General features: G+C 47.4%; 1 protein-coding gene across 1 annotated transcript in view; it reads right to left on the bottom strand.

Moving 5' to 3' along the window:
• LOC139274902 (cohesin subunit SA-2-like) overlaps positions 1–27,834 on the bottom strand; it is a 181,626-nt gene that overhangs the window by 100,942 nt on the left and 52,850 nt on the right. Inside the window, exons 2-5 of the mRNA XM_070891629.1 lie at positions 19,133–19,320; positions 12,655–12,727; positions 6,672–6,836; positions 4,396–4,492 (exon numbers count right to left, since the gene is read on the bottom strand). Coding sequence (XP_070747730.1) covers positions 4,396–4,492; positions 6,672–6,836; positions 12,655–12,727; positions 19,133–19,176 — 379 coding nt within the window. The 5' untranslated portion in view covers positions 19,177–19,320. The remainder of the gene's footprint in view (positions 1–4,395; positions 4,493–6,671; positions 6,837–12,654; positions 12,728–19,132; positions 19,321–27,834) is intronic.

Here is a 27,834-nt window from a genome sequence, read left to right as displayed (position 1 = left end):
TGACTGCAAAAGCTTCTATAGATATGTGAAGAAAAAAAGATTAGTGAAGACAAACGTAGGTCCCTTGCAGTCAGAATCAGGTGAATTTATAATGGGGAACAAAGAAATGGCAGACCAATTGAACCAATACTTTGGTTCTGTCTTCACTAAGGAAGACACAAATAACCTTCTGGAAATATTAGGGGACCGAGGGTCTAGCGAGAAGGAGGAACTGAAGGAAATCCTTATTAGTCAGGAAATTGTGTTAGGGAAATTGATGGGATTGAAGGCCGATAAATCCCCAGGGCCTGAAAGTTTGCATCCCAGAGTACTTAAGGAAGTGGCCTTAGAAATAGTGAATTAATTGGTAGTCATTTTCCAACATTCTGGATCAGTTCCTATGGATTGGATGGTAGCTAATGTAACCCCATTTTTTTAAAAAGGAGGGAGAGAAAAAACAGGGAATTATAGACCAGTTAGCCTGACATCAGTACTGGGGAAAATGTCAGAATCAATTATTAAAGATGTAATAGCAGCGTATTTGGAAAGCAGTGACATGATCGGACCAAGTCAGCATGATTTATGAAAGGGAAATCATGCTTGACGAATCTTCTAGAATCTTTTGAGCATGTAGCTCATACAGTGGACAAGGGAGAACCAGTAGATGTGGTGTATTTGGACTTTCAAAAGGCTTTTGACAAGGTCCCACACGAGAGATTAGTGTGCAAAATTAAAGCACATGGTATTGGGGGTAATGTACTGATGTGGATAGAGAACTGGTTGGCAGACAGGAAGCAAAGAGTAGGAATAAACGGGTCCTTTTCAGAATGGCAGGGAGTGAATAGTGGGGTACCGCAAGGTTCAGGGCTGGGACCCCAGCTATTTACAATATACATTTACGATTTAGACACAGGAATTGAATGTAATATCTCCAAATTTGCAGATAACACTAAATTGGGTGGCAGTGTGAGCTGTGAGGAGGATGCTAAGAGGCTGCAGAGTGACTTGGACAGGTTAGGTGAGTGGGCAAATACATGGCAGATGCAGTATAATGTGGATAAATGTGAGGTTATCCACTTTGGTGGCAGAAGCAGGAAGGCAGAATATTATCTGAATGGTGACAGATTAGGAAAAGAGGAGGTGCAACGAGACCTGGGTATCATGGTACATCAGTCATTGAAATGCAGGTATAGCAGGCGGTGAAGAAGGCAAATGGCATGTTGGCCTTCATAGCGAGTGGATTGAGTATAGGAGCAGGGAGGTCTTAGTGCAGTTGTACAGGGCCTTGGTGAGGCCATACCTTGAATATTGTGTTCATTTTTGGTCTCCTAATCTGAGGAAGGTCGTTCTTGCTATTGAGGGAGTGCAGCGAATGTTCACCAGACTAATTCCCGGGATGGCAGGACTGACATATGAAGAAAGACTGGATCGACTAGGCTTATATTCACTGGAATTTAGAAGAATGAGAGAGGATCTCATTGAAACATATACAATTCTGACAGGACTGGACAGGTTAGATGCAGGAAGAATGTTCCCGATGTTGCGGAAGTCCAGAACCAGGGGTCACAGTCTAAGGATAAGGGGTAAGCCATTTAGGACCGAGATGAGGAGAAACTTCTTCACTCAGAGAATTGTGAACCTGTGGAATTCTCTACCACAGAAAGTTGTTGAGGCCAGTTTGTTAGATATATTCAAAATGGAGTTAGGTGTGGCCCTTACGGCTAAAGGGATCAAGAGGTATGGAGAGAAAGCAGGAATGGGGTACTGAAGTTCCATGATCAGCCATGATCATATTGAAAGATGGCAGGCTCGAAGGGCAGAATGGCCTACTCCTGCACCTATTTTCTATGTTTCTATGACTAGTAAGGGGCCTAAAATCCGCCCATCTTTTACAAGGCGAGTGACTCCAAGGGGTATTGGCCAGGTGTGGGGACTCCCCTAAGGTGGGAGTTCCTGCACCCCGTTCCTCAGCTTGGGTCCCTGAAGATAAGGAGCCCAAAATCTGTCGGTAGGGGTTGAAGCAGCTGCCCACTCGGGCATCTGGTGTGGTTTTTCAGCCTCCCCCAGGAACTGACCAGCTACCATGGCATACCCTGGGTCTTTGGATTGGGGGTATCACCAAAAGAGTGATCCTCCTGCCCCTCCACCCCATGACCTTCAGCAGGGTCAGTGGCAGTGTTACACAGCAGCATGATGGTTGGCACAAAGGCTTGGATCACACTACACTCTTACCCCCGCGACCCCCCCCCCCCACCGCACCGCCCCATCAACATCATAGGCAGTCCCTCGGAATCAAGGAAGACTTGCTTCCACTCTAAAAATGGGTCCTTAGGTGGCTGAACAGTCCAATACGAGAACCACAGTCCCTGTCACAAGTGGGACAAACAGTCATTGAGGGAAAGGGTGGGTGGGACAGGTTTGCTGCACGCTCCTTCTGCTGCCTGCGCTTGATTTCTGCATGCGCTAGGCGACGAGACTCGAGGTGCTCAGCGCCCTCCCGAATGCACTTCCTCCACTTTAGGGCGGTCTTTGGCCAGGGACTCCCAGGTGTCAGTGGGGATGTTGCACTTTATCAAGGAGGCTTTGAGGGTTTTCTTGAAACGTTTCCTCTGCCCACCTTTGGCTCGTTTGCTGTAAAGGAGTTCCCAGTAGAGCGCTTGCTTTGGCAGAGCTGGTCAAGTGTGGTCAGTGCTTCAATGTTGAGGATGTTAGCCTGGTCGAGAACGCTAATGTTGGTACGTCTGTCCTCCCAGGGGATTTGTAGGATCTTGCAGAGGCATCGTTGGTGGTATTTCTCCAGCGACTTGAGGCCTACTGTACACCCTTACCCCCAACCCCCGAGTACATTTTCTAAGCCAATGTATTGATAAACGAGTAAATGAAGAATGTCCCAAGATAAGCAGCACACTACCACAGCAAGTTAAACCCCTCTCCCCCCACCCACCACCCACCTAGTGGAATTAAAGGCGACACTTTGAGCGACATATAAGCTCCGTTTCCACCCGTTACCAACTCAAGAATTTTGGAGCTAGAGAATTTTACGAAGAAGAAAAGGCCTTTTCTGCCGACATGGCAGCTGGTTTGTAGAAAGTGATTCTGGAGTGAGAATAAGATAAGACTCGGTATTTATACAGTGCCTTATCGTAGGAGCATAGGAACAGGAGGAGGCCATTCAGCCCCATTCAATTACATCATGGCTGATCTGTACCTCATTTCCAGCTACGAGCCTTTCCTCCATATCCCTTGATACTCTTACCCAACCAAAATCTATCGATCGCAGACCTGAAAGCTCCATATTGTCCCAGTGTCCAGAGCCTTTTTGGGGGAGAGTGTTCTAGATTTCTTTGTGTGATGAAGTGCTTCTTGATTTCCCGCCTAATTAAGAACATAAGAAATAGGAACAGGAGTAGGCCATACGGCCCCTCGAGCCTGCTCCACCATTTAATACAATCAAAGCTGATCCGATCATGGACTCAGCTCCACTAACCTGCCCGCTCCACATAACCCCTTATTCCCTTATTGGTTAAGAAACTGTCTATTTCTGTCTTAAAGTTATTCAATGTTCCAGCTTCCACTGCTCTCTGAGGCAGCGAATTCCACAGATTCACAACCCTCTGAGAGAAGAAATTCCTCCTCATCTCAGTTTTAAATGGGCGGCCCCTTATTCTAAGATTATGCCCCCTAGTTCTAGTCTCCCCCATCAGTGGAAACATCCTCTCTGCATCCACCTTGTCAAGCCCCCTCATAATCTTATACGTTTCGATAAGATCACCTCTCATTCTTCTGAATTCCAATGTTTATAGGCCCAAGCTACTCAACCTTCCCTCATAGGTCGACCCCCTTATCTCTGGAATCAACCTTCTCTGAACTGCCTCCAAAGCAAGTATAGGCTTTCTTAAATATGGAAACCAAAACTGTACGTAGTATTCCAGGTGTGGCCTCACCAATGCGCTGTATAATTGTAGCAAATGGCCTAGCTCTAATTTTGATGATGTCCCCTTTGTCCTCGATGCTCCCATATGAGGAAATAGTTTCTCTGTATCCACCCTAGAGAATCCTCTTAACATTTTAAAGCGCCTTTGTCGCATCTTCAGGACTGCCCAAAACATTTAAAACCCATGGGTTACATTTGAGGTTCAGTCACTTCCACCACGTCAGCAAAGGGGAGAAAAGGCGTAGAAATTGGGTGGATAAGGGGATTATCATTGCAAATACATTTTTTTTCAATGTAAACCTAGCGATCATTCCTAATAGGCACATTTTAGAATGTAAGCCTGGCTTCAATCACAAGCGTGAGAAATGGGCTGTCTGGAAAATATTAAATCACCCAGATGTATTCAAGAGCATTTAGTAAAATACAGGGTAATGCATCATAGAAAAGACAGTGCACATTAATGACAAATCTGAGTGGATTACCTCTGCATCCTGAACACTGAATGAAAAAAATGATCAGATCCAGGAGCGCAGTATCTCTGTCGAGTTTATACTCTTCAATCCAGTCATCAACCACAGACTACAAAGGCAGAAAAAAATAGTTACACAATCTATTATAGCATTCCAAAAAAGAAATCTTCTTAAAACAAAATAAAAGGATACAACTCCTGCAAACCAGAGAAAGATTATTGGATTCTTGTCAAGGATTTATGGGTTTGATCCCGATATTTTATCTAGCATGACTACTGACGTCCCTATGTCGAAGACTGACCATAGGAATATCTATAAAAGAGAAACACTCTTGAAAGGGTGCAATGGAGGTATTACATGTTGTCATCTTTTTAGACGCAAGGAGCTGGATTTTCGGTTTTTAGGATTTCGGAACGTTAATGGCGACAGGGCGGTCCTGATACCGCCTGGAAAAAGTTTGCGCCTCAGTCAGCAAAATTGGGCAGCTGGACCCCGAGTGTGGACGGAGCGCTAAGGGAGGAGAAGACCCCGAGCTAAGGAGCAGGCCTTGGAGTGCTCTAAGAGAGGCCTGGGAGAAAAAAAAAACACCAAAAGTCACGCCGAAACCGGCCCCGAAAATCCCAGCGGGGCGCTGGAAGCCGGCCGCCCACCAGAGGGGCTTACGGCCGGCATTGCCACCCCTCCGGGGCAAAACCAGAGGTGGCAGCAAGCCAATAATCCAGCCCTAGCTATAATGTTGAAAGATTAGCTGATGTTTTGTGGAAAATGTCGCACGTCTCAATAGAAAGCTGTGGCCATTCATTTCCTGTCCACCTCGAGAACAGAGGAACATAGGAATAGGTGTAGATCATTTAGCCCCTCGAGCCTGCTCCGCCATTCAATGAGATCATGGCTGATCTGCGACCTAACTCCATATATACGCCTTTGCTCCATATACCTTAATACCTGTGGTTAACAAAAAGCTATCAATCTCAGATTTAAAATTAACGATTGATCAAGCATCAATTGCCGTTTGCGGAAGAGAGTTCCAAATTTTTACCACCTTTTGTGTTTAGAAGTGTTTCCTAACCTCACTGCTAAAGATCTGGCTCTAATTTTCAGATGCCCCCTTATCCTAGACTCCCCAACCAGCGGAAATAGTATCTCTGTATCTACCCTATCAGATTTCCTTACTATCTTGAAAACTTCGATCAAATCACCACTTAACCTTCCACATTCCAGGGAATACAACCCCAGTTTGTGTAATCTCTCCTCGCAGTTTAATCCTTGGCGTCTAGGTATCATTCTGGTCAATCTATGCTGTACTCTCTCCAAGGCCAGAACTGAACACAGTACTCCAGGTGTGGTCTAACTAGGGCCTTGTATATCTTGTAACAATCTCAGTTGATATGAACTGTCAGTTAAAATGCTCCACACTTGTTTTTTTATATCGTTCGATCATTTTTTGACTTGGCCCTTGGAACCTCCAAACACTGTCTGATGCAGTACTAACTCGTAACATCGGGTCTGTACTGGGCTAGTTGATCTACCATCAATGCTACCTCTGCAAAATCCTGCAACTTCATTGGCAGGATAGGTGCACCAATGTCAGCGTTCTCTCTCAGGCCAACATCCCCAGCATCGAGGCATTGACCACGCTCGATCAGCTCCGATGGACGGGCCACATCGTCCTCATGCCCGATGCTAGACTCCCGAAACAAGCACTCTACTCCGAGCTACGTCACGGCAGGCGAGCCCTAGGAGGGCCAGAGAAAACGCTTCAAGGACACCCTCAAAGCCTCCTTGAAAAAATATCCCCACTGACTCTTGGGAATCCCTGGCCCAAGACCGCTCAAAGTGGAGGAGAAGCATCTGAGAAGGTGCCGAACACCTCGAGTCTCTTCGTCGGGAGCACGCGGAAGCCAAGGACAAACAGCGGAAGGAGCGTACGACAAATCAAGCACCCCACCCACCCGTCCCTCCAACCACCACCTGCCCCACCTGTGACAGAGACACTAGGTCCCGCATTGGTCTCATCAGTCACCTTAGAACTCATATTAGTGTGGAAGCAAGTCATCCTCGACTCCGAGGGACTTCCTAAGAAGAAGTGTTGATCTCAGCCAGCGCAACAGGGAGGGGGGCTCCAACTGGCCTCAATGCCGCTGGGTTGGTGCAACCCCTCCTGATCGTCAGTTGAGGACAGTTGTGTGGCTGTTATGCCCCACCAATAATATGAATTAAGGACTATTGGGCTTGCTGGAATGTTAGATAATGCTGCACCATCTGAATTCTCATCATGACACAAGTACCTGCATAGCACTCCTTCCCATCCTGACCACCTCAAAGAGTGTGACAGCCTCAACGCCTCCATCCTGCTGGTGATGCCCATTTGCTCGGATCTGGCGTGGAGACTCGAAGGATGATGCTCTCCTTCTGCCTTTGTCAGCCTGGTCCCTTCGTCTCTTCTTCCATGACTAAAAAAGGCAAGAAAATTAACATCTTAAATTTGATTTCCAAAGCTAATTTTAACGCTGCCACACTGAGTGCATCGGCAGAAATGTTGAAGATGCTGTCCTCTCAAAAGGTCAGTGCAGCCTTTTCGAACGTGATAACTTGAGGAAGGCTGAGGTTTTTGCCAGGGTCTTTCAGACTTCCACTGGGCCCCCATAAAATGGATTTAACAGCGTAAACCCTGGGAGCCAACGCCTGAGTAGGACGATCCTGGAATTCAAATTTATTTTTTTCCTTTTCTTTATGATACATATCAGTGAAGTCACTTAAAAAAAAAGAAAGACTTGGATTTATATAGCACCTTTCACGACCACTGGACATCTCAAAGTATTTTACAGCCAATGAATTACTTTTGGAGTGCAATCACTGTTGTAATGTAGGACACATAGCAGCCAACTTGCGCACAAGCAAGCTCCCCACAAACAACAATGTGATTATTGTGTTCCTAACACAAATGAGGCTGCACACAGGGAGGTTAAAGTAACAGTGACCTCAGTCTTTAATAAGATATTCCAGAGTGAGGAACAGGCCTTAGGGACCGGCTTATATACAGTGCTCCCAAGGAATGCTGAGATCCCTTGGGACTTCAGGGGATGAGCTCCCTGGTGGCGGAAAATGGGAGTGCATGCTTTACAGATACACAACATCACTACCCCCCACCCCCCCAAAGTCAAAGTGAAAACTATTTACAAGATGAGGCAGTCGGGAGCCTTTCTTTCCCTGGTGGACCGCCTCAGTACAAATGTCTGTTCTGGTGTGTTGGCTGTGCCCTAACTGGGCTGGCATGTTGTTGGCCCAGCAGGGTTGTTAGGCGAGCCTGGCCTTGCTGGGCTGTTGGGCGTGATGGGTTCGATTTCCTGGTCCAATGTGGTGTCGTTGATCCTTTGGGTGTGTGTTATGGGCTCGAAAAAGGTGGTGTCTGCTGTGGGTTGTTCAGGGCAGTCTGTGAACCGCAGTCTCGTTTGGTCCAGGTGCTTTCTGCAAATTTGTCCATTGTCTAGTTTGACTACAAACACCCTACTCCCTTCTTTAGTTATCACCGTGCCCGTGATCCACTTGAGACCATGTCCATAGTTTAGCACATACACAGGGTCGTTCAGATCAAGTTCCCGTGACACAGTGGCGCGACCATCGTTTACATTTTGTTGCTGCCGCCTGCTCTCTACCTGATCATGCAGGTTGGGATGAACCAGCGAGAGTCTGGTTTTAAGTGTCCTTTTCATGAGTATCTCAGCCGGGGGCACCCCTGTGAGCGAGTGGGATCGCGTGCGGTAGCTGAGCAGTACTCGGGACAGGCGGGTTTGGAGTGAGCCTTCTGTGACTCGTTTAAGGCTCTGTTTGATGGTTTGTACTGCCCGCTCTGCCTGCTCATTGGAGGCTGATTTAAACGGGGCCGAGGTGACATGTTTGATCCCATTGCGGGTCATGAATTCTTTAAATTCGGCACTGGTGAAACATGGCCCATTGTCACTGACCAGTATTTCAGGCAGGCCGTGGGTGGCAAACATGGCCCTCAGGCTTTCAATGGTGGCGGTGGCGGTGCTTCCCGACATTATTTCACATTCAATCCATTTTGAAAAAGCCTCCACCACCACCAGGAACATTTTACCGAGAAACGTGCCCACATCGTCGACATGGATCCTCGACCATGGTCTGGAGGGCCAGGACCACAAACTTAGTGGTGCCTCTCTGGGCGCGTTGCTCAACTGAGCACATACGCTGCATTGCCGTACACAGGACTCCTAAGTCAGAGTCGATACCGGGCCACCACACGTGGGATCTGGCTATCGTTTTCATCATTACTATACCCGGGTGTGTGCTGTGGAGATCTGAGGTGAATGTCTCCCTGCCCTTTTTTGGTAGCACTACGCGGTTACCCCACAACAGGCAGTCTGCCTGAATTGAAAGCTCTTCCTTTCGCTGCTGTAACAGCTTGATTGGCTCTTGCATTTCAACGGGGATGCTGGCCCAGCTCCCATGCAGTATACAGTTTTTTTACTAGGGACAGCAGAGGATCTTGGCTGGTCCAAGTCCTAATCTGGCGGGCCGTGACAGGTGATTTATCATTTTCAAATGCTTCCATGACCATCAACAAGTCTGCGGGCTGCGCCACCATCAACAAGTTTGCAGGCTGCTCCATTTCCACTCCCGTGGTGGGCAATGGTAGCCGACTGAGAGCATCCGCACAGTTCTCGGTGCCTGGCCTGTGGCGGATGGTATAGTTATACACTGATAGCGCGAGTGCCCACCTTTGTATGCGGGCTGAGGCATTAGTATTTATCCCCTTGTTTTCAGCGAACCGGGATGTGAGAGGCTTGTGATCGGTTTCCAGCTCAAATTTGAAGCCAAACAGGTCCTGATGCATTTTCTTTACCCCGAACACACACGCTAATGCCTCTTTCTCAATCATGCTGTAGGACCTCTTGGCCTTAGACAAGCTCCTGGAAGGATAGGCGACAGGTTGCAACTTCCCCGCAACGTTAGCTTGTTGTAATACACACCCGACTCCGTACGACGACACGTCACATGCTAGCACAAGTCTTTTACACGGGTTATACAATACAATCAGCTTGTTGGAGCATAAAATGTTTCTGGCTTTCTCAAAAGCAATTACTTGGTTTTTTCCCTATACCCAGTTCTCACCTTTGCGCAATAACACATGTAGGGGCTCTAAAAGGGTGCTTAACACCGGTAGGAAGTTACCAAAATAGTTGAGGAGTCCAAGGAACGACCGCAGCTCCGTGACGTTCTGTGGCCTGGGCGCGTTCCTGATAGCTTCTGTCTTGGCATCTGTGGGCCGAATGCCGTTCGCCGCGATCTTGCTCCCCAAAAACTCAATTTCTGTTGCCATGAAGACGCATTTCGACTTCTTCAGCCGCAGCCCCATGCGATCCAGTTGCTGGAGGACCTCCTTCAGGTTTTGTCGGCAGTGTCCCGACCCATGACCAAATATGTCGTCCTGAAAAATGACCGTGTGTTGTACCGACTTGAGTAGGCTCTCCATGTTTCTCTGGAAGATCGCTGCAGCCGACTGAATTCCAAACGGGCATCTGTTATGGATGAACAGTCCCTTGTGCGTGTTGATGCAGGTGAGGCCCATCGAAGACTCCTCCAGCTCCTGCGTCATGCAGGCCGAAGTCAGGTCAAGCTTGGTGAACGTCTTGCCTCCTGCCAGCGTCACAAATAGGTCGTCTGCCTTAGGTAGCGGGTATTGGTCCTGTAGCGAGAAACAATTAATAGTTACTTTATAATCGCCGCAAATCCTGACTGTGCCATCACTTTTGAGTACTAGAACAATCGGGCTGGCCCATTCACTGAATTCCACTGGGGAGATGATGCCCTCGCGTTGCAGCCTGTCCAGCTCGATTTCCACTCTCTCCCTCATCATGTGAGGTACCGCCCGTGCCTTGTGGTGAATGGGTCGTGCCTCTGGGACCAAGTGGATCCGCACCTTCGCCCCGGAAAAATTTCCAATGCCTGGCTCAAAAAGGGAAGGAAATTTGTTAAGAACCTGGGTACATGAGGCCTCATCGACATGTGATAGCGCTCGGATTTTGCCCAGCCAGCTCCTTCCAAGCAGTGTGGGGCCATCGTCCGGGACAATCCAGAGCGGCAGTTCGTACACCGTGCTCTCGTAGGTGACCTTGACCATGGCGCTGCCCAGGACAGTGATTAGCTCTTTGGTGTACATTCTCAGTTTCGTGTGGATGGGGGCTCAGGGCTGGTCTGAGTGCCTTGTTGCACCACAGTCTCTCAAACATCTTTTTACTCATGATGGATTGGCTAGCACCAGTGTCCAGTTCCATGGCTACGGGTAAGCCATTCAATTTTACATTTACCATTATAGGTGGACATTTCATCAAAAATGTGTGCACCCTGCGTACTTCAGCATCTGCCTCCTCTCTCTGAGGCTTGAAATTGCTTTGATCCACCATGGACCGATCTTCCTCTTCCATGTGGTGGTTAGCAGGTTTTGCAGAGCTTGCAGCTCATCTGCAAGCTCGTTGGAGGTGCCCCATTGTTCCACAGCTCTTGCAAACATACCCTTTGAAGCGGCATGAATAGGTTGAATAGAAGCCTCCACAATGCCAACAAGGTGTGAATTGCCTTGCATTCACCCTTTGTTGGGGACTCTGAGTCATCTGGGTCACCTGAGGCCTGCTGGCAGTTGCAGATTCGTGGTTTCTGCCCTGTAAATTTCTGCTCACAAACACAGTTCCAGTTAATTTATGAACATTGCTAGCACTTGTGTGCTGAGAGATTTGTTTGGTGTTATCACTGGTGGACATAAACGCCTGTGCTATCGCAATGGCCTTACTGAGGGTCGGTGCCTCTGCAGTCAAAAGTTTTCGTAGGATGGTCTCGTGGCCAATGCCCAGTCCAAAAAAGTCTCTGAGCATTTGCTCCAGGTAGCCATCAAACTCACATTGTCCTGCAAGTTGCCTTAGTTCGGCGATGTAGCTCACCACTTCCTGACCTTCAGATCGCTGGCACGTGTAGAACCGATACCTCGCCATCAGCACACTCTCCCTCGGGTTAAGACGCTCCCGAACCAGTGTACACAACTCCTCATACGACTTATCTGTGGGTTTCACCAGAGCCAGAAGATTCTTCATGAGGCTGTAGGTCGGCGAGTGTGAGGAGGACCGCTCTCCCTTTTGCAGTGCTTCCTTCTCCGTCCAGCTCGTTGGCTACAAAGTACTGGTCTACCCGTTCGACATAGGCTTCCCAGTCCTCACTCTCCAAGAACTTCTCCAGAATGCCCCCAGTTTGCTGCATCTTTGCATTGGATTCATATTCTCGTCGTCAGTTATTCTGTTCCTAACACAGATGAGGCTGCACACAGGGAGGTTAAAGTAACAGTGACCTCAGTCTTTAATAAGACACTCCAGAGTGAGGAACAGTACTTAGGGGCTGGCTTATATACAGTGCTTCCAAGGGATGCTGGGATCCCTTTGGACTTCATGGGGATGAGCTCCCTGGTGGCGGAACATGGGAGTGCATGCTTTACAGATACACAATAGTGATAATGACCAGATAATCTGTTTTCTTGTTACGTTGATTGAGGGATAAATAGTGGCCAGGACACCAGGAATAACTCCCCTGCTCTTCTTCGAAATCATGCCATGGGATCCTTTACGTCCACTTGAGAGGACAGATGGGATCTCGTTTTAACGTCTCAACCGAAAGACAGCACCTCCGACAGTGCAGCACTCCCTCAGCATTGCACTAAAGTGTCAGCCTAGATTTATGTGTGCTCCTGTTCCTGGAGCGGGATTTGAACTCATAACCTTCTGACTCGGAGGCGAGAGTGCTACCTTATCCCGGGTGTCCTGGCCAATATTTATCCCTCAATCAACATAACAAAAAAACAGATTATCCGGTCATTATCACATTGCTGTTTGTGGGAGCTTGCTTGGGCGCAAGTTGGCTGCCACGTTTCCCACATTACAACAGTGACTACACTTCAAAAGTACTTCATTGGCTGTAAAACGCTTTGAGATGTCTGGTGGTCGTGATATTCTTCCGACATCACTAACAAACACACTGTACAAGATGGCGCCAACTTTCAGTTGTCACATGACCCTTTTATTGTATTTATATCAGTAGTTGCATTACCAAAGTAGTCCACTGGGTGGAGCAGTAGTCCAATAGGAAGAACTCTATTACACTACCCGCTGAGCCACGGTTGGGCACATAGTTAATCTCCAGTTTGTGATATTCCAGCTTCAAATCTTGCATCTATCCCACTGCCAAGAGAGGAAATTTCCTTCTACTCACAGATGCAGTGCTTCCGCTGCCCCTTCTCTGATTCTCCAGGTCATTGTCGGGCTCAGAGTGGCTCTCGTTCTCTCTGCAACAAAAAACAAGTACATCAAATCTCCGGAGGTATTGGTCTATGGTGACCAAACTCCATTGTTGTATTAAATGGTGTTCTGGGGATTTTTACCATTATTTTGAGGATGGAGCTTCTCGATTCTGTCCAATGGCGTAGTGGAGAACCAGTGACCGAACCAACGATATATAAAGAGCTGATAGCCCCCAACATTAGAGTTTATGGTGACTCAATTAGCCAAATTCTGTTTCCCGCATTCTACCCTACGTGAGGTCATCCAAAACTCGGCAGCCCATGTCCTAACTCGCACCAAGTCCGACTCACCCATCACCCCTGTGCTCGCTGACTTACATTGGCTCCCAATTAAGCAATGCCTCGATTTCAAAATTCTCATCCTTGTTTACAAATCCCTCCATGGCTTCGCCCGTCCCTCAAGGACACCTTCAAAGCCTCCTTGATAAAGTGCAACATCCCCACCGGCACCTGGGAATCCCTGGCCCAAGACCGCCCAAAATGGAGGAAGAACATCCGGGAGGGCGCTGAGCACCTTGAGTCTTATCGCCGAGAGCATGCAGAAATCAAACGCAGACAGCGGAAGGAGCGTGCAGCAAACCAGACTCCCCACCCACCCTTTCCTCCAACCACTGTCTGTCCCACCTGTGACAGAGACTGTCATTCCCGTATTGCACTGTACAGCCACCTGAGAACTCACTTTTAGAGTGGAAGCAAGTCTTCCTCGATTCCGAGGGACTACCTATGATGATGATGATGATGAATCCCCTTCAGCCTCACAACCCCCCCCCCCCCCCCCCCGAGATGTCTGCGCTCCTCTAATTCTACCCCCTTGAGCATCCCTGATTATAATCGCTCAGCCTTTGGCAGCCGTGCCTTCTGTTGCCTCGGCCCCAAGTTCTGGAACTCCCTTCCTAAACCTCTCCACCTCTCTACCTCTCTACCTCTCTTTCCTTCTTCAAGACGCTCCTTAAAAGCCACCTCTTTGACCAAGTTGGCTGATCTCCTGCACTAGTTTCAATCATCTGGATGGGTCGGAGAAGAATTTTCCCAGATTTTTTTCTCCCTAAATTGGCCTGGATTTTTATCTGTTTTTTGCCTCTCCCAGGAGATCACATGGCTCCGGTTGGGGTGGAGTGTAGATGATTTTAGTATAAGGGGTGTTGTAGTGGTGTGGGGCGGGCTGGTTGGGCTGGGTGCTCTTTGTCTTTCCGTCATTGTTCATAGGTTTGTATGTAACCTTTAGGGCTGCTGACCAAGGGCTGTGCGGCTCTTTGTCAGCCGGTGCAGACATGATGGGCCGAAATGGCCTCCTTCTGCACTGTAAGTTTCTATGTTTCTAAGTTTTTGGTCATCTACTGTAATTTCTTCTTATCTGGCTCGGTGTCAAATTTATTTTTTTGTCTTCTAACACTCCTGTGACGTGCTATGTTAAAGGCACTATATAAATACAATTTGTTGTCGTTGGTCTATCTTATGGGATTTATATCAGAGTTTTAAGGATAGTATTCCTTGGTTCTATTCGGGGAGGGCTATTAGCACTAGGGCAAAGAACTTCCCACAACAGACACCCAGGCCTGGATTTTGCTCGACTATCCTGCTCCAAATCAGGCGGGATAGTGGCAGAAACAGCGGGGGAAATCAAGCAGCGAGGCCCACAGCCACATCCTTCATTTCTCTCCCCCTTCCCACACTGGGACCGCCACTGGCCAGTCCTTCCCTGCCCTCCAAGCACCAACAGGGAGGCAGGGCCTGGTTTCCTGGCCCAGTTCCTTTCCATTCACCTCTCTTACCGCCAATCCCCATGACCACCAGGTGAGGCCTGGCAGCAGTCTCTGGGGTAGCGGCAGGAAGGCTGCAATATCTCCAGATGGAGGGAGTGGGCCTATTGGCTGCCTGCTCTCCCTCCATTTTGAGCCAATGTCTCGGTCATATCCGGGGCCTTCAGTAAATGATTCGCTGCGGCCCAAACGCTCCCTCCTCTTTTGCTGCTGCATGGCAGTCCCATTGAAAAAACAACTGGATTTTCCTGGAGATAACTGAGAATACCACCGGAGTCCACCATACAGAGCAAATTACCTCAGACCCGGGAAACTGTTGTGGGGTAATTGTGGAGTCAAGGGATGGGCTTAAATGCGCCTTGTATGGGTGGGTTATAGGAAAATGCAGCCTCCAGTTTGCCCAGCAAGCGATCTCAGGTCAGGTATGGAGCAACGCTTCTCAACTTTGGCCTGGATTTTCGGTTGGAGGCTTCTTAGGGCGCTAATGTCGGCAGGACGGTAAATTTTGTGAAATGGTTTGTGACGGCAGCCAACAAATTTGGTTGCTGGGCCCCAAGAGTGGAGCGGAGTGCTAAGGGAGGCGTTCCACACCTCTCTTAGGGCACTAGGCCGGGTGAGCAACTGAAAATCTGTTGCTAAAGAGAGGTCTCCTTGGAAAAAAAATTTGGCACGGAAAAAAATTCCCAATATATTGCTCACCCCAAGTAAAGATAAATCGCAAAAATAAAACAAAAAATAGTCACACTTACCTCATGCAGTCATTGCTTCCCTCACTGCCGCCGGGACAGCACTGCACGCCAGCTTTCTCTGGCGGTATCACTAGGGGGCGCTACGTGGTCAGCGCGAAAACAAATGTTGAGATCGGGACGATAACGGGGGCGTTACACACTGGCGCGACACTCCCGGACGATACTGCTCAGTGCCGCCACAAAACCGGCACCAAATTTCCCGGTGGTGCGCTAGAAGCTAGTCGCCCGGCCGGTAAGCATTTCCAGTCCCATTACCACCCCTCCAGGGCGTTAACGGAAGCGCACTCAAAACGAAAATCCAGCCCAATGTTCCTTCGGAGCAACTTTAGCAGTGCACCCTTTACTCCACCAATGAGATGTGTTTCCATTTTACCCAGCAACCAACCTCTGGCCTCTCTGAATAACATTGTTAATTTAATCCATCAGGATCTGGGTTCAGATTGCTCCAAAATCATCTGATGTGGGACAATAGAGAGTTGACTTTCATCCAATCCATCTGGTCTGGATTTGAACCCCAGCAGTAGTCCTGCTAAAACTGTACAGGGTATTGGTGAGGTCACACCTAGAGTACTGTAGCTGCTGCATGACCCCATCACCACTTCCCCTGCAGAATGGTCCTGTAATTGCTCAGTGGGATACCACCCTACCAGAGCCTAAAATTTCAGATGAATGAGTCTGCATTCAAGTGCTGGTATCCTGTGGCATGGTTACAATGAACCAACGGGAGAGATTTTCGTCTTCACTGCCTGGGTGGTGAAGTTGAAAATCTACTCCAGTGTCTTTACAATCTTGCTACAGTCACAGGCCAGAGGAAATCTTCTCGATTCATTTACAATGTTGCTACACAAAGCTAATGGAAGGACTCTTCCCTTAGGAGTGTATAAGAACATAAGAAATAGGGACAGGAGTAGGCCATACGGCCCCTCAAGCCTTCTCCGCCATTCAATAAGATCATGGCTGATCTGATCATGGACTCAGCTGGCATCAGGATCAGGATCAGTGGCAAACCTCTCTGAGAGTCATGCCGGAAGAAGAACGTTGACTTGGGCAGCGACCAATGCAACTGTCAACCCTAATCCATGCTTTTATCACCTCTAGATTTGACTGTTCCAACGCACTCTTGGCTGGCCTCCCACGTTCTACTCTCCATAAACCTGAGGTCATCCAAGACTTGGCAGCCCGTGTCCTAACACGCGCCAAGTCCCGCTCACCCATCACCCCTGTGCTCGCTGACCTACATTGGCTCCCAGTTAAGCAATGTCTCGATTTTAAAATTATCATCGTTTTTTTCAAATCTCTCCATGGCCTCGCCCCACCTTACCTCCTTAATCTCCGCCAGCCCTATAATTCCCCTCTAGACCGCTGCGCTCAGTCTATTCTGGCCTTTTGAACATCCCCAATTTTAAATGCTCCACCATTGGCGGTCGTGCCTTCAGCTGCCTAGGTCCCAAGCTCTGGAACTCCCTCCCTAAATCTCTCTGACTCTCCACCTCTCTTTCCCCTTTAGTGATTTAGATGAAGGAATTGAGTGCAATATCTCCAAGTTTGCAGATGACACTAAACTGGGTGGCGGTGTGAGCTGTGAGGACGCTAAGAGGCTGCAGGGTGAGTTAGACAGGTTAGGTGAGTGGGCAAATGCATGGCAGATGCAGTATAATGTGGATAAATGTGAGGTTATTCACTTTGGTGGCAAAAACACGAAGCCAGAATATTATCTGAATGGTGGCAGATTAGGAAAAGGGGAGGTGCAACGAGACCTAGGTGTCATGGTTCATCAGTCATTGAAAGTTGGCATACAGGTACAGCAGGTGGTGAAGAAGGCAAATGGTATGTTGGCCTTCATAGTTAGGGGATTTGAGTATAAGAGCAGGAGGTCTTACTGCAGTTGTACAGGGCCTTGGTGAGGCCTCACTTGGAATATTGTGCTCATTTTTGGTCTCCTAATCTGAGGAAGGACATTCTTACTATTGAGAGAGTGCAGCGAAGGTTCACCAGACTGATTCCCGGGAAGGCTGGACTGACATATGAGGAGAAACTGGATCGACTGGGCCTGTATTCACTGGAGTTTAGAAGGATGAGAGGGGATCTCATAGAAACATATAAGATTCTGACGGGACGAGACAGGTTAGATGCAGGTAGACTGTTCCCGATGTTGGGGAAGTCCAGAACCAGGGGACACAGTCTTAGGATAAGGGGTAAGACATTTAGGACTGAGATGAGGAGAAACCTCTTCACTCAGAGAGTTGTTAACCTGTGGAATTCCCTGCCGCAGAGAGTTGTTGATGCGAGTTCATTGGATATATTCAAGAGGAAGTTAGATGTGGCCCTTACGGCTAAAGGGATCAAGGGGTATGGAGAGAAAGCAGGAAAGGGGTACTGAAGGAATGATCAGCCATGATCTTATCGAATGGTGGTGCAGCCTCGAGGGGCCGAATGGCCTACTCCTGCACCTATTTTCTATGTTTCTATGTTTCTTTGTTTAAGACGCTCCTTAAAACCAACCTCTTCAACAAGCTTGGTGTCAATTTTTTTTTATAGCACTTCTGTGTAGCGCCTTGGGACGTTTTATTATGTTAAAGACGCTAAAGAGAAGTCCTGCTACAACTGTACAGGGTATTGGTGAGGCCACACCTGGGGTACTGCGTACAGTTTGGGTCTTCGTATTTAAGGAAAGGTATACTTCCATTAGAGGCTGTTCAGAGAAGGTTTACTTGGAGAGATGAGGGGGGTTGACTTATGAAGATAGGTTGAGTAGGTTGGGCCTATACTCATTGGAGTTCAGAAGAATGAGAGGTGATCATATCGAAACGTATAAGATAATGAGGGGGCTCGACAAGGTGGATGCAGAGAGGATATTTCCACTCATAGGGGAAACTAAAACTAGGGGACATAGTCTCAGAATAAGGGGCCGCCCATTTAAAACTGAGATGAGGAGGAATTTCTTCTCTCAGAGGGTTGTAAATCGATGGAATTCTCTGCCCCAGAGAGCTGTGGAGGCTGGGTCATTGAATATATCTAAGGCGGAGATAGACAGAATTTTGAGCGATAAGGGAATAAAGGGTTTTGGGGAGCGGGCAGGGAAGTGGAGCTGAGTCCATGATCAAATCAGCCACGATCTTATTAAATGGCGGAGCAGGCTCGAGGGGGCAGGTGGCCGACTCCTGCTTTTATTTCTTATGTTCTTATGTTCTTACATAAATATAAGTTGTTGTTGTTGTCTACCATTCATAAACAATGAGCAGAAAATCTAGCTCAGTAGCCTAACACAGACTCCATTGACAGGAAGGCACCAATCAGCAAGAAAAATTGTGGTGAATAACACTCAGTGCAATCATTAAAGTTGCAGCATATATAGCACCCGCTGAAGTTAAGGTTGCCAACTCTAATTGGCTTTAGTTTTCATCACATGATCTCCTGCCTCCAATCACTGTTTTTTTCCCATCTCCAATATTTTTTTTTATAACTATTAAACGAAAGTGTTCAATGAAAAAAATACACCATTTTTTAAAGCACCTATAAATATGTTTTTCCTGGTGATTCCCAGAGGGTTGGGAACAATGTGCCCTGTAAGCAGCACTTTTTTTCGCCCGGCCTGGTTTTTTTTTTAATGCGCGGTCCCTTTAAATTTCCCCGCATACGCGGTATTTGCAATGGAAAAGGCCGGTGAGCGGCCTGCATGGGACCTTGCAGATCACTGCAAGGGAACTTTGGTTGCGAACCCGAGCTGGGGTGCCAATTCGCCAAGATGGTCAACCCGACAGGTTTTGAAGTAAAGCTTCAGGAAGCAAATTGTTCTGGGACTGACTGTACTGGAATCTTTCCCCGCACCTTAAATAATTAACACGGGTCCTCTTTTGAGGTACAGCCAAATGGCTCCTTACTTTTGGAAGGAGATTCTGCTGGGTAACTCCGGTTCTGCTATCATCGCTGCAACGCGTTCAAGGATTCAGCCACAAATCAAACAAAATGGCCTCCTTAGAGTGATAGTCATTCCATGGTGTCCACCTGCTGCAGCTTCTTACATCCAGCTGAGGAGCACCTCTGCCTAGGGTCACATTTTGTTGTAGAGCTGCAGAAATGAAAAGAGAACACGTACAATGTGTTAATTCAATGAGGCGGCAGCAGAGCGCTCGGTATAATTTTTTATTCATTCATGGGATGTGGGCGTCTCTGGCATGGCCAGCATTTATTTCCACTCCCTAATTGCCCTCGGGAAGGTGGTGGTGAGCCACCTCCCTTGAATACAACTGAGTGGCTTGCTCAGCCATTTCAGAGGGGCAGTTAAGAGTCAACCACGTTGCTGTGGGTCTGGAGAATCACATACAGGCCAGACCGAGTAAGGACGGCAGATTTTCTTCCCTGAAGGACATTAGCGACAAGTGGGAAGTTACATGGTCACCATTAGTGAATACTGATGGCCAGACACGGGACTCCCTAAGCAAGTGCTCTACGCGGAGCTCCTTCACGGCAAACGAGCCGAAGGTGGGCAGCGGAAACGTTACAAGGACACCCTCAAAGCCTCCCTGGTAAAGTGCGACACCCCCACTGACACCAGGGAGTCCCAGACCGAAGACCGTCCTCGGTGAAGAAAGTGCACCCGCGGGGGCGTTGAGCTCTTCGAATCTCAACGCCGAGAGCGTGAAGAGGTCAAGTGCAGGCAGCATGTGGCAAACCAGCCCCACCCAACCAACCCTTCCCTCGGCGAAAGTCTGTCCCACCTGTGACAGGGACTGTGGCTCTCGTATTGGACTGTTCAGCCACCAAAGAACTCACTTCAGGAGTGGAAGCAAGTCTTCCCCGATTCCGCGGGACTGCCTATGATGATGATGATTACTGATACTAGCTTTGTTTTTTAATTTGAATTTAGTTCCCCAGCTGCCGTGGTGGGATTTGAACTCATGTCTCCGGATTATTAGTCTAGGCCTCTGGATTACTAGTTCAGCAACATTACCACCATGCTGAAATTCCCAGTTTACCAGCCAGTAGTTGAATTTCACACTTTTCTTTATTGGGAGACCAATGTAAGAGTACAATCTAGAGTTTAAATATCCAAAGTCTTCTAGAACCAGGTCAACAAAGGTGAAAACTTCAAGACCTGGGTGCTAGAATCAAGGTACCAGGAAGGAAGACTCTAGGCCCAAGGTAGGGGGTGAGGGAAAACACTCCTCGAACCAAGGAAGTGAGAATACCTCGAGGACTATTTGGCCCTCGAGCCTGCTCCGCCATTCAATAAGACCATGGCTGATCTGATCGTGGCCTCAACTCCACTTTCCTGCCTGTTCTCCATAACCCTTGACTCCCTTATCAGTAAGGTAGCAGTTCACCTCTACAAGCAAGGTAGCAGTGAGGAGCGCCTCACTGGGAAAAGGTCCTCGAAGCGGAGTGGCACTGAGGAGCGTACTGAGGGGGGGAGAGACGCACACTTCAGGGAGCATAGTGGGAGCGAGCAGCGCTGGGTGAGTAAGGGAATATGGCGCAGAGAGCAGTGAGGTCATTTTCTAAAAAGGATGAGACTGGCTGTCCTGTGTTAACGGGTGTGCGTGATGGGAGAGTTACCTGCAGTACAGCATTTTATTGCGGAGCGTAAACGTACACATTAAAAAAAATCACACTATGATGGAAGGGTCAAGAACCAGAGGACGCAGATTCACGGTGATTGGCAAAAGAACCAAAGGCAACATGAGGAAAAACATTTTTAACGCAGCAAGTGGTTAGGATCTGGAAAGCACTGCCTCAAAGGGTGGTGGAGGCAGACTCAATCGTGGCGTTCAAAAGGGAGTTGGATAAGTACCTGAAAGAAAAGAATTTGCAGGGCTACGGGGAAAGGGCGGGGGTGTGGGACTAGCTGAGGTGCTCTTGCAGAGAGCCGGCATGGGTTCGACGGGCCGAATGGCCTCCTTCTGTGCTGTAACCGTTCTATGAGTCTGCATATCGCTCCATACAATCTAAAAACAACTTATTTTCAGCAATATTTAGCGCAAGTGGCACAAATAGATTTATGTGATCGGAAGCCACCGTCCGACTTATTTCCTGCATGAGTCAAACTTTAATATTTTTACAGGACTGCAGGCCCGCAGTTTATTGTAGCATTTTTCACCTGATAATTTCTTCCAATTGGAGATTTCCAACGCCCAGATTCTCACTGCTCTGCGGAGAGAGAGAGAGAGAGTGGTGCCTGTGCAGCTAATGCATATGTATCTCTGCAAGAAGAGCTGTACATACATCAGTTACACACAGACAGCTGTCACCAGAGGAGTGCGGAACATTCTCTCTTAAAAATTCAAGCAATGTGGTTACAATCACAGGAATTAGAGTGAAAAATGCTACAATAATGGGAGCAGTATTGTGCATATGAAATGTTATGGTGATAAATGAACCGCAAGGAATGAGGCCTTCGACTGAGGAGATGTAATCTCCAACCGTAGTTAGTGATTTGTAGCTCAGCACTTTTAACAATTCTTCCAACTGTGAAATAAAAGTGGATATTTAGCAAAACCTGGTACAGCAAGGCCCGTTAGACTCAACAGCAGATCAAAAACAGAAGCAGCAAACAGGTGTACTGGTTATATTACTGGACTCGTAATCCACAGGCCTGGACTAATGGATCCAGAGACGCGAGTTCAAATCCCACCACGGCAGCTGGGGGGGGGATTTAAATTCAGTGAATTGAATAAATCTGGAATTAAAAAGCTAGTATCTGTAATGGTGACCATGAAACTACAGGAGTGTCGTCAAAAGCCCATCTGGTTCAATAATGTTCTTTAGGGAAGGAAATCTGCCATCCTTACCGGTCTGGCCTATTTGTGACTCCAGATCCACAGCAATGTGGTTGACTCTTAAATGCCCTCTGAAATGACCTAGCAAGCCGCTCATTTGTACCAAACTGCTGCGACAAAGTCAGTACTTTAGGCAAATGAGGGTACGGGGCCCAGAAGAGCCCAGGGCCCAGGGGCAGCACGGGCCAGCCCACATTGCGATATGTGTGCACACTAGGTCAGTGCAGCAGAGCAGGTCTCCAGTCGTCCTGGTTAAGCCTTGCCACTGGATAAAGGCCTAGCTCTGTCAAGCCCATGTGGTGGCTGATGTGCAACGGTCACCACACGTTAAAAAATCCACGCACAGGCATCTTCCACCCCCTCAATTGGAGTTCAGGACTGGAATATCGGATCCTTTACTGAAACATCTGTGAACTCATGTGGAAGCAAGTCATCCTCATTCGAGGGACGGCCTATGACGGTGCTGTAGGAGTAAATTCACCACACGGACTGCAGCGGTTCACGAAGGCGGCTCACCACCACCTTCTCAAGGGCAATTAGGGATGGGCAATAAATGCCGGCCTTGCCAGTGACGGCAGCATAAATATAAAAAATGTTGGGTGATCATCATTCTAAAGTAGGTTAGCATGTATTTTTATCTTCGACATGATAGCAGCATAGGAACAGGAGTAGGCCATTCAGCCCATCGAGCCTGTTCCAACGTTCAATGAGAGCATGGCTGATCTGTATGGAAGAGAGTGAGTCTTGCTGGCAGGTCCCCTCGATTTGTTTAGAAGTTAAATAGCTGATCCACCTTGGTGTTGGTCACAGTTAGTCAGTTGGATACTTGTTGGAAGGTCATTTTAACTTTTGCCAATAGTCTCAGACGGTCAAAAGGAAAATCGGGAAAGGCGTATAATGGACGGGTGATTCGATAACGCCCGTTTTTCATTCTCGCCTCTGAGTCAGAAGGCTGTGGGTTCAAGTCCCACTCCAGAGACTTGAGCACAAAAATCTAGGCCGACACTCCAATGCAGTGCTGAGGGAGTGCTGCACTGTCAGAGGTGCCATCTTTCGGTTGAAACGTTACACCGCGTCCCCGTCTGCTCTCTCAGGTGGACATTAAAGATCCCATGGCACTATTTCGGAGAAGTGTGATCCCCGGTGTCCTGGCCAATAATTATCTCTCAATCACTATCAATGAAACATTGCTGTTTATAGGAGCTTGCTGTGCGCAAATTGATTGCCGTGTTTTCTACATTACAACAGTGATTGAACTTCAAAATGTACTTCATTGGCTGTAAAGCGCTTTAAGATGTCCGGTAGTCATGAAAGGCGCTATATAAATGCAAGCCTTTCTTTCTTTATCACCAACAAAAATTAAACTTAGCCCGGGTCCTCTAAAGATCACTTTTCAGATACTCCCTGTGTGAAAGTGGCTGAAACAGGCGTCTCCTGTGAGGTCAACTTGAGACGAACTACGGTTGCTGTTGAAAGTCTCTGTGAATTAGCGAGTGGCCTCAATACTCGGGAAGGGGCCAGGCTATCCCAGGGTCAAAGATCTTTTCATCTATATTTTTAAGATTGCTGAAAGTTCTGGTTTGTGGCCGTTTTATCATGTCTAAGCTGTGATGGACCAAACTCAATTGTTCTTTAAAATCTATTGATAACTATATACCTGTACATTTATACATAAATCGATAGACGGACAGATATTTATGTTTACATTTTGAGTGCCGATGGAATTATTTGGGAGGTTCCGATCCAGGCCCGACAGTTAAGGTGAATTAAGATGCAGGGCTTAGATAACGAGATTGCTGACCTATACTAGCTTAACAACTCTGCTTGATGTTCACTGCTTGTAGACTATTAGGGATATTGAGATAGATAGATTTTTGGACTCTAGGGGAATCTAAAGATATGAAGTTGAGGTCATGATCTTATTGAGCAACGGAGCAGGCTTGAAGGGCCGTGTGGCTTAATCCTGCTCCTAATTCTTATGTTCTTATTAAAAAGAAGACAGCATTGCACAAGGAACATATTCCATATCATTCTTCCTGTGACAGGAGACCGAAGAATTCAACAGACAACAAAACACGATGCGCTTTCTCAATGAGTCACACCGGGACTCAGACTGAATGTCAGAAACTGTCAAAGGGAATTCACCAAAAGATTCTTGGCATAAAAAGCCCAATGTGGCGCCATGTAAAATGAATTCGATGTTTCGTCAATTCTCTTGACTTGATTTTTGAGAAAAAATGTAGCTAGGCTTTTCTCCACTTTGTCACATATCCGTGTGATTTTACTCTCCGCATTAGATTCGGACTGTAGCCTTTGTAAGATCGTGTTGTTTTGATTAGATACAAGGGCCCAACTCTTAATCTCACACTACTAGCAGGAAATTATGGGATGGAAAATTGCTGGCTGTGCACCCTCGGTACATTCCCCACCAGCAATGCCTTCATTCTGAAAGCATGGGATTGTGGAATCAGCCCTACAGCTCTGGGATTTTCAACTGAATAAAGTGCGTGTGATTTATAATATAGTAAATAGATGACATTATTACATTGCTGTTTATGGGAGCTTGCTGTGCACAAATTGGCTGCCACGTTTCCTACATTACAACAGTGACTGCACTTCAAAAAGTACTTCATTGGCTGTAAAGGGCTTTGAGACATCCAGTAGTCGTGAAAGGCACAAGTCTTTCTTTATTACCAACAAAAGTCAAAGTATAGATGACACTGTGTGTTTAACCAATTTTCACCCAACTTCTCCCATGAAGATGTCAACTCAATACTGGGGAAAGATCCCAAGCCCAACAAGCACCCCCTGGTACCTCGTTCAAGCGACCACTCGTGAGTGGCAGAAGACTACTGGGGCTATTCAAGCACTGGGAGCATCACACCCTTACCCGATTATGTCCTCACCCAGCATCTACGCACGTGTGCTCTCTAGCAGGAGTGGGAACTCGAGTTATCTTTCTTCACCCTTCCTAAACCCTTGGGTACTCAATTGTAGCTGCCAAGCTAAGGCCTTATGTTCTTTTATTATTTTGTTTGACTTGCTGACATTTTCCCTGTGTCAACACTTTTAGTGAAGAAATGTGTTAAATGAATTAGTTTTGTTCAGCTTTTCAAAGTATTTCCTCTTCCTTGAGTCTCGCCATACCAGGATACAAAGATTGTTTCCTAGGATGAGGGATTGAGTAAACTGGGCCTATACTCTCTGGAGTTACATAGAAATATAGAAATTTACAGCGCAGAAGGAGGCCATTTCGGCCCATCGCATCCGCACCGGCTGACAAAGAGCAGCACGGCCCTCGGTCAGCATTTAGAAGGATGAGAGGTGATCTCATTGAAACATTTAAGATTCTGAGGGGGATTGACAGGGTAGATGCTGAGAGGTTGTTTCCCCTGGCTATGGAGTCTAGAACCAGGGGTCACAGTCTCAGAATAAGGGGTCAGTCTTTTACGAGGAGAAATTTCTTCACTCAGAGGGTTGTTATTCTTAAATCTATTTTCTACCCCAAAGGGTTGTGGATGTTGAATCGTTGAGTATATTCAAGGCTGAGATAAATAGATTTTTGGACTCTAGGGGAATCAAGGGATATGGGGATTGGGCGGGAAAGTGGAGTCGAGATCGAAGATCAGCCATGATCTTACTGAATGGCAGAGCAGACTCGAGGGGCCGAATGGTCTACTCCTGCTGCTAATTCTTATGTTCTGATGAAGGCAGGTGGGTATCCTGATTCCTGATCCCAAGTTTGTGTCAGTGCTGCTTTGAAAATAGCTGCTAAGTGGATCACAAGAACGGCCTGTGGTGATTTTTCATCCCATTTCCCTCCCTCCCCAAGGGGAATTGCCTGGCCTGCCTTTAATGTCCCGCCATAGAGGCACAGTCCGGTCGGTGTGGAAGGACAAGGACATAAACACTCGTCGTATACCACTCTGCCATAGCAGTTGGTGTCCCATCACAGTGTCCTGCTCTTTAACAAGTTGGTCCACTTGCCTTGGGGTCAGACAGTATTTGTGAAGAACCAGTGCACATCCTTCAAATGTCACTCCAGCCAGGGAGCACAGCTAAAGACTAGTAAAACTCACCCAACTGGGTGAACATTAGCCCTGCGCCTTACACCACTGATTGGAGTTCAGAAGAATGAGAGGTGATCTTATTGAAACATAAGATTATGAGGGGGCTCGACAAGGTGGATGCAGAGAGGATATTTCCACTCATAGGGGAAACTAAAACTAAGGGACATAGTCTCAGAATAAGGGGCCACCCATTTAAAATTGAGATGAGGAGAAATTTCTTCTCTGAGGGTTTTAAATCTGTGGAATTCTCTGCCCCAGAGAGCTGTGCAGGTTGGGTCATTGAATATATTTAAGGCGGAGATAGACAGATTTTTGAGCGATAAGGGATGCAGGGTTATGGGGAGCGGGCGGGGAAGTGGAGCTGAGCCCATGATCAGATCAGCCATGATCTTATTGAATGACGGAGCAGGCTCGAGTGGCCAAATGGCCTACTCCTGCTCCTATTTCTTATGTTCTTATATACCCGACGTGGGCAAGGCACCCTGCCCATCATCCTACGTGCTCCGAGGTTCCTCATGCGATGACGTCGATTCAATTGTCTCCTCCGCAGCACTATCATGCAAAAGGCTTGCACAAGGTGTGGCCTTGTCAGTATTGCCCCCATGATTAAATTGTATCTTTGCAAGAAGCTCAAAACGGCAGGCAGGACAAGCTTCTTTCTTGTCTCTCTCCCCCAGGTCGACGCCCTAGCATGGGCCACATCCAGGTCTGCGCATGTGCAATAGGCTTGCTTAGATTGGAAAACCTTCCTCCCCCACCGGGCTTCATTTGATGCTGCTGCATAGTGTAAGGGTTTTCATCCCTTCAGTTCGGCTTCCACCCCCACCCCCCCGGCTTCCACCCCCACCCCCCCGTGTCCGGGCAAGGGACCGATTCTGCCGGCCGACGCTCCGACCCTCGAGCCCGGTTTGGAGATGTTCGGTGGTGGGGTGGCACTTTTTAAAAAATCCAAACTTAAAGAATTGCATGAAAATTCAATTTTCTGCATTTTCAGTTGAAAACTTTTAAGCTTGATGATGCATATTTAAGTGTTCTTGACTCCTTCCAAAATGTCACCTAAAAACAATGGCATCTTTCGGTGCCGATTTTTTGATGTGCGCTGGTTTTTCTTAAGTGCCCAGAAGATTTTCTGGGAGTGATCACATACGCCGTCCTAGCAGTAACGAAAGTTGGCCAAACTTGCATAAATGTGAAAAACTGGCACAGACATCAGGTTACGCAATAAAAAACAAACCTAAAAAAAAGCGTGCAACTAACTGAGTTACGCTGGCACACAATCTTTGGGGACACTTGGATTTTTAAATTTAGGCCAAAAAAAGCAGCGCGCGCCCAAAAAAACGGTGAAAGTTGAGCCCCATGTCTCCTATCTCCTAACCAAGCTCCACCCAGCTCAAAGGCTATCCAAATTCATAATTAACTTTGAGTTGCAAAGTTCCCCGATCGCATTTTAAAAGTAGCCTACTCCCATACACCTCCGAGTATTGTTCTTGCTATTCATCTGGGCTGATATGGATATCGTAGCAATTTGCCCTCTCATACGTGGCCAGAATGGGATGGAGGGGTTAGCGACATAAAGAAGGATTAGCAATTCTCAATATAACCATTGATTTCTAGAAAATAGCACTTCAAAAATATACTGAAGCATTTTCTAAGCAACAATCTGATCTAGAAAGGTATTCGAAGTATGGCTAAATTTTTTTTTAAGATGAAAACCTTGCTGCAAATGAAAATCAGCAG

Source organism: Pristiophorus japonicus, chromosome 10, assembly GCF_044704955.1.
Source record: "Pristiophorus japonicus isolate sPriJap1 chromosome 10, sPriJap1.hap1, whole genome shotgun sequence".
NCBI lineage: Eukaryota > Metazoa > Chordata > Chondrichthyes > Pristiophoridae > Pristiophorus > Pristiophorus japonicus.
This window is presented reverse-complemented; position numbering and strand designations above follow the sequence as displayed.